We start from the raw sequence: 6186 nt of genomic DNA, 5'->3' as shown, positions 1-6186 counted from the left end.
ATACATAGTATGTGTAATTTTAATAAGTAGACAAAAGATTATTTTCATTTTAATTCTTTCGGACCCATAAACTATAATAACCACAAAATAAAAAGAAGACTTAAATTAACTTAAAAATGTCTAACATATTAATTTAAATAGGTCACTTTACTTTTTCTCAATAAATATAGATAATTTTCTTATTTCTTTTATACATTTTTAAAATCTATTTTTTTTTTATCTTTTGTCTTAATTAAAATAGAATAGATATAATAAATAAAAAATAAAACTTAAACCAACACAAACAAATCATAGGTCAAGTGATTAGCACTATGATAGCTCGTCTGAGAGATAGATTTGCCTCAATTGTTTGTCTCTTGCCTTCAGCTTTACTCAAGTCAGCTTCCGCCATTTCAAGAGCTTGCAGATCCATCCCCCGAAAGAACCGGACATAATAATTTTTCATCATCCGGCTCGAACACGAATCCAACGAATAAAAAAAATCGCTATGTTATCCCCATAGGGCCAATTTCTTTTGCTTTGTTTCAAAGAAGTAAAAAAAAAAAAAATATATATATATATATATATATATATATATATATATATATAAACGACAAAAATCAAAAATCGACAAAAAACGGAAAAAAAAAAAAAAAAAAAAAAAAAAAAAAAAAAAACCTACTTTCATCAGCCGGACGCCCACGGGCAGCAGCGCCGCCGCCGGAAATCGACGAAAATCGTCGGAATTCAGAACCTTGTTGTACAAGCCTTGTCACGTGAAAATCATGCAAATTTAAACGCGTGCGTTTCAAAATGCATAAGATAATTTGCATTTTTTTTTATTTATCAAATCGTAGGTAAATTTACTACACTAGGAATTTAACTCCAGCTGTCAAGAAAATCACCATAGAGACTAGTACAGCAGATAATATGGTGAGCGATTTCGGAAAACAGCCATTGTCTTTCCTAAAGACCATCCCTTCAATTATAGGGTAGTTTATGAATAATATGTAGAATGAAATGAACACTTGCACCAATGTCTCATCAAAATCTCCCACGAGAAAAGCTCGCCCAATTCCGACGAGAAACGTAACGACATTCAACTCAACGATGAAGGCGATCGGGACGAGGAAAATAGGCAAAGATCGGAAATCGTACAAGCCCTTTTGGTAGAGCTCGACCTTCTCGTCGTCCCCGGCTTTGTTGGTGAGAGAGAAAGTGGCCTCCCTTGCGCCGATCCTCTTCATGAAAGCGTCCAAGCTTCCGTACATGTGTGACGTGACCGACTTGATCATCCACATCCTTTGCTCGTTCATCACCGCTCGGAACGAGCCTCCGGTCGTGAAAACATCGAAGAAATGCTGAGCGTGAGCCAACACGAAGATGAAGAGGAACGCTGCAAAGTACGAGCTCGAGAGCTTTTACAAAGAAGGAAGAAAATTAAGATTATTGTTTATAAGGTAATCATAATAAAGAAAGAGAATGAGGTAGATGATATTGTTGGTATAAAATCTTGAGAGCTGATAATGTAACTATGATCTCTGATTCTTGTGTCACAAATTAATTATTTTACATAGAATTTTTTTTTATGTTTAAAATGACCTCCAAGTGACTAATAACACTAGTTAGAAACAACATTTACAAAAAAAAAAAAAATAATAATAATAATAATAACTAATCGGAGCGACACATGGCAGAATTTCGGTAAAGCGTAGCACCAAGTCAGTGCTTGATAGGAACTGTATTCAAGGGGTTCCTAAACACCCTATTAAATTCAAGAGTTGAGCGTGGGATGGCAAAATTATCATGTTACCTTGGGATAGAGCGATATGCCACTCAAAAGGCATATTTGAGGAATGGTGGCAAAGCACCACAAGGGCAAGAAGTAGAGAGGAAAGAATGAGAGATATGCATAGGACGTTCTCTCAAGGAATGACATCTTTGAGGGACCGTAAGTTAACGGGCTAAACTTTGATATCCCGACCTCAAACAGCCCAGAGCTCCACCGCGTCGCCTGAGTCAACAGATCGTTCAGATTCGTAACGCCCGACCCCAGAAACTGAGGCACCGAAGTGCTCAGATAGACCGATTTCCAGCCTCTGGATTTCAATGCGAAGCTCGTCAAGTAATCTTCCGTGACCGAGTGACGCAAAAAACCGACCTGGATTGAGAGCAGAACTAATGATGACAACCGAAATGGATTATTTCGGAAGCTATAAGCTATGATGACTAGCTTACCTCATCACCCCATTTTGTTTGAGTTCCATATGTACAAGAAGATAAGAATTTTGCCTCTTCCAACATGGAAATGGAAGAGTCTATACCCATAGGCTTGTTGTATTGTTGAGATAGAGATTTGATGAACTCATTGGATGGCCCAAAATACTTCTTCAGCTCCAATGGGTCAATACCTGTGTAATAAGGGACTGGAAAATTAGACAGTTTGCCGTGTATACAAACATACATATATTTAAGGGTAATTAAGCTAAATAGCCTCCTGAAAATATGAAATTTATTTTTAGCCCACGTTTTGTTAATAAGTGGTAAATAGCCAGGAGGATTTATTTACAGCTAATATAGGACGAGACTACCCTTATATTTTCCCGCCCATTAACCTCACGAAATTTAATATCATTAAACGCAATATCTTCGGATAATAATTTCCGTGTAATTATAACCACAGATCACGTAATCTTCTCTCTCATAGAAACAGAAATTTCAAACACGAAATCCCACTCCTTCTCCTTCTTCTCTTCTGCGCGCGGCCACCAGCACCAGCCCGAGCCCGAGCTTCTCTTCCTCGCGCGCGCCATCCCGCTGAGACCGAGCGCCGCCGTCTTCTTCTCCTTCTTCTCTTTTGCGCGCGGCCACCAGCACCAACCCAAGTCCGAGCTTCTCTTCCTCGCGCGCGCCATCCCGCTGAGACCGAGCGCCGCCGTCTTCTTCTCCTTCTTCTCTTCTGCGCGCGGCCACCAGCACCAGCCCGAGTCCGATCTTCTCTTCCTCGCGCGCGCCATCCAGCTGAGACCGAGCGCCGCCGTCTTCTTCTCCTCCTTCTCTTCTGCGCGCGACCACCAGCACCAGCCCGAGGCCGAGCTTTTCTTCCTCGCGCGCACCATCCTGCCGACGAAGAGACACCGGAGAATAGGTGGAAGTGCGCTGGAGAGTTCAATTCCAGCAGTATCTTTGAATGTGGGTTGTGGCTTCATGAAAGTGTTTGGCCGTGTCGTTGATTTTGAGTTTAGGCCGAGTGGTAAATACGAAGCTTATTTACAGTTTATATACTGTAAATACGAAGCTTATTTACAATATATTCATTGTAAATACGAAGTTTATTAACGAAATATTCATTGTAAATACGAAACTTATTTACAGTATATTCGTGTAAACTAATAATACGAAGTTCAACAAATATCAACTATTAATATTTTCAATAAATATAATTATTATGAACAGATTTCCAGGGAATAATTTGTAACAAAATTAGAAACTAATAACCTAAAAATATGCGCTCATAATAACTACCTGCACGATTTCAAAATTAAAATTTTGAATTTTGATTTTCAAAATTCTAATCCTAATTGAATATTGTTTAATTAAAACTTGCCGAAAATTAAACTTGCCGGAATTGTTTTCAAATTTCAAACAAAAAAACTGCCTAATACGAAACTGATTTACAGTATATTCATTGTAAATACGAAACTTATTTACAGTATATTCGTGTAAACTAATAATACGAAGTTCAACAAATATCAACTATTAATATTTTCAATAAATATAATTATTATTAACAGATTTCCAGTGAATAATTTGTAACAAAATTAGAAACTAATAACCTAAAAATATGCGCTCATAATAACTACCTGCACGAAAATTAAACTTGCCGGAATTGTTTTCAAATTTCAAACAAAAAAACTGCCTAAAAAAGAAGTTACTAAATCGGTCAAACAAGGGCAAATCAGTAAAAAAATCCTTCTTAAATGAGCTGCCACGTAAGCATCTAGGCTATTTACGGATTATTAACAAAACGTTGGCCAATTTTAAATTGCAACACTTTTCGTGGCTTAAGCAGCCAATTTTTTGTATATGTAATGTATACCATCAATTTGTTTACCTTGTTGTACATAACTTCCATACAATGACACCCTCTTTACGACATAGTTGGTACCAGACAACACTGGTCCGTCAAGCCCATCAAGACCTTGCCACAGAAGCTAAGACAAGAAAATACAAATATCATTATGAAGGTGTATATATGCTAGGCTGATTTTGTGATTTGATCCCCCCGTACCGAAAACGCTAATCTCAACTGACTGTCATAAATGTCGTTCCTCACGACGGTGTGGAATCTGTGTGGGAACTGAACGAAAGCCAGCGTCGGAGACATATCCGGGTCGAGGTGGAAACACATGGCTTGTCTCAGCGAAGTCGGGTCATTGCAATACATGTCACAGTCGAGACCGAGTATGAAAGGAGAATTGGTCATCACTCCTGAGACTCGAAGCTGCAGCGACAAGTATACACAAAAGTGAGAGAGAGGGAGAGAGAGAGAGAGAGAGAGAGAGAGAGAGAGAGAGAGAGAGAGAGAGAGAGAGAGACTACAACACTTACGAGGGTGTTGATTGCTCCGGCCTTAAAATAATGATGCTGAGAAGGCCTTTTCTCCCGCGAAACATAGATAAGACTAGGCAGCGCAGCTTCATCTTCTGGATTTCCTTGAATCACCTGCCAAATTAATTTTATATATATATATATATATATATATATATATTAGGAGCTACAAGTGATTATTAATTTACTTTTAACAATTCCAAATTTTAAGCTCTGTCAGCTCTAATTTCGTATTTAATTTATATTAGGAGCTACACGTGATCTAATAAACCTTATCAAGGTTTCATTTTCTTCTGATGTGAGGTCTGTAACACTAACATTCCAATAACTTTCACAAATTTAATAAATATAAATTGAAAAAAGGTACCTCAATAACGGATGGGTGGTCCGTTTTGCTAAAGCCACTGTTGTCTTCGAAAGTCTCACTGAATTTGTTCAAACTCTCTTTGAATTCTTGATATTTTTCCTGCACCAAAGTCACGTAACTTACTTTTATTTTTATTTTTTTTAGGGTAATTTTGCATGGTTAATATAGAGAGAAAGAAAGAGCATACATATATCTTCTCTCTTTCTGCCAAGAACTCATCAGAACTCTCAAGTCCTTCATTGCTGCTATGACCAGCATCGCCCTCGAAATATGCCTCGGGACACCTCTTCGCGACTCGAAATCTCCTGCAGAAGGGAATCCATTGCCTCGCGAACCTCCGAGCCTCTCTCATCCCATTCAAAGTCAGCTCGGAGCCACCGTCATCGGAGAGGTACACATGGAGCTTCTCCGTCGGGTAGTCCATCGCCATGGCTGACAGGACAGTGTTCATCACGTGCAGGGTCGGCTCTCTCTTTGGGTCCGCCGTGAAAACGAACACGTCGATCGATGGAAGTTTCTCGTCCCTGGGAAGCCTCTCCACAAACACTGTCTGAGAGATGGGTCTAAGTCGACACGGCCGCTCCAAAAGCCATATGGCGAAGAGAATCAGCTCCGCAACAAAGACGACTAGCCACAGAAGAACCGGGTTGTCTCTTCTCTCATCGAGGAAAAATACGGCTCTGTAATAGGTCAGAAATGACACCGCAGTGCATTGAAAGAAAAACTGCGCTTTGTTCACCATGATTGATGATTTGTGGACATGGCTGATATGGAGACGCTTAGAGTTTTCCATTTCATGAGCTTGTGTGAGTTATTTGATTTTCGGTCTGCGATAAATAGTCGTTCCGTATATAAAGTGAAGTTTCAAAGTCATGACACTCTGTTAGACAGTGAAAGACAAAACCAATGGTCAGTAAAAAAGGTACAAAAAACCTTTGGCTCTTTAGAGAACCAAACATTTTATGTGGTTTATGATTTAAGCTGTTCCATCACGTTTCCTTGGCTCTGTCTGTAATTGGCTTTGGAAAGAAAGAAGAAAAAAAAGGACAAGCGTGGCTTCTAGAAAGCTAGCTAGCTACAGTACAACAAACTAGCTAATCAGATAGATACTCAGACTTACAGGCCAAATTGAATTCCTACTATGAAAAGGCTAGGAACCTCTTAAAAAAAGATGCGTATATTAGAAGAAACCAACCCTTAATCAAAAGATAGAATCTTGGTACATGAGA

At 38.9% G+C, this 6186-nt stretch overlaps 1 protein-coding gene across 2 annotated transcripts; it reads right to left on the bottom strand.

Moving 5' to 3' along the window:
• Nucleotides 1-797: 797 nt before the first annotated feature.
• Nucleotides 798-5787, bottom strand: LOC149393345 (quillaic acid 3-O-glycosyltransferase CSL1-like). Of its 2 annotated transcripts, none has more exons than XM_089617834.1 (8): nucleotides 5145-5787; nucleotides 4958-5056; nucleotides 4591-4704; nucleotides 4271-4483; nucleotides 4094-4193; nucleotides 2218-2405; nucleotides 1793-2140; nucleotides 798-1397 (listed from the first exon to the last, which is right to left on the bottom strand). In XM_089617834.1, the coding sequence occupies exons 1-8, from the start codon at nucleotides 5748-5750 to the stop codon at nucleotides 846-848; spliced, it is 2220 nt and encodes a 739-aa protein (XP_089473960.1). In that variant the 5' UTR covers nucleotides 5751-5787; the 3' UTR covers nucleotides 798-845. The 2 variants fall into 2 exon arrangements, with proteins under 2 accessions (XP_089473960.1, XP_089473961.1); XM_089617835.1 differs by having other exon boundaries at nucleotides 2218-2390.
• Nucleotides 5788-6186: the final 399 nt, after the last annotated feature.

This window comes from Urtica dioica, chromosome 6, assembly GCF_054948205.1.
Source record: "Urtica dioica subsp. dioica isolate 48M chromosome 6, U.dioica_male_clone48M_v1_H2, whole genome shotgun sequence".
NCBI classification, from domain to species: domain Eukaryota; kingdom Viridiplantae; phylum Streptophyta; class Magnoliopsida; order Rosales; family Urticaceae; genus Urtica; species Urtica dioica.
The sequence above is the reverse complement of the archived record's forward strand: the minus strand, read 5'-3'. Positions and strand labels throughout refer to the sequence as shown.

Coding starts and splice junctions, on each gene's coding strand:
- LOC149393345 (XM_089617834.1), bottom strand. CDS start 5,750: ATGGAAAACTCTAAGCGTCTCCATATCAGCCATGTCCACAAATCATCA. Junction 5,057..5,144: donor CAGAAAGAGAGAAGATATAT/GTATGCTCTTTC, acceptor ACTTTGGTGCAG/GAAAAATATCAAGAATTCAA. Junction 4,194..4,270: donor AGTTGAGATTAGCGTTTTCG/GTACGGGGGGAT, acceptor TTCTTGTCTTAG/CTTCTGTGGCAAGGTCTTGA.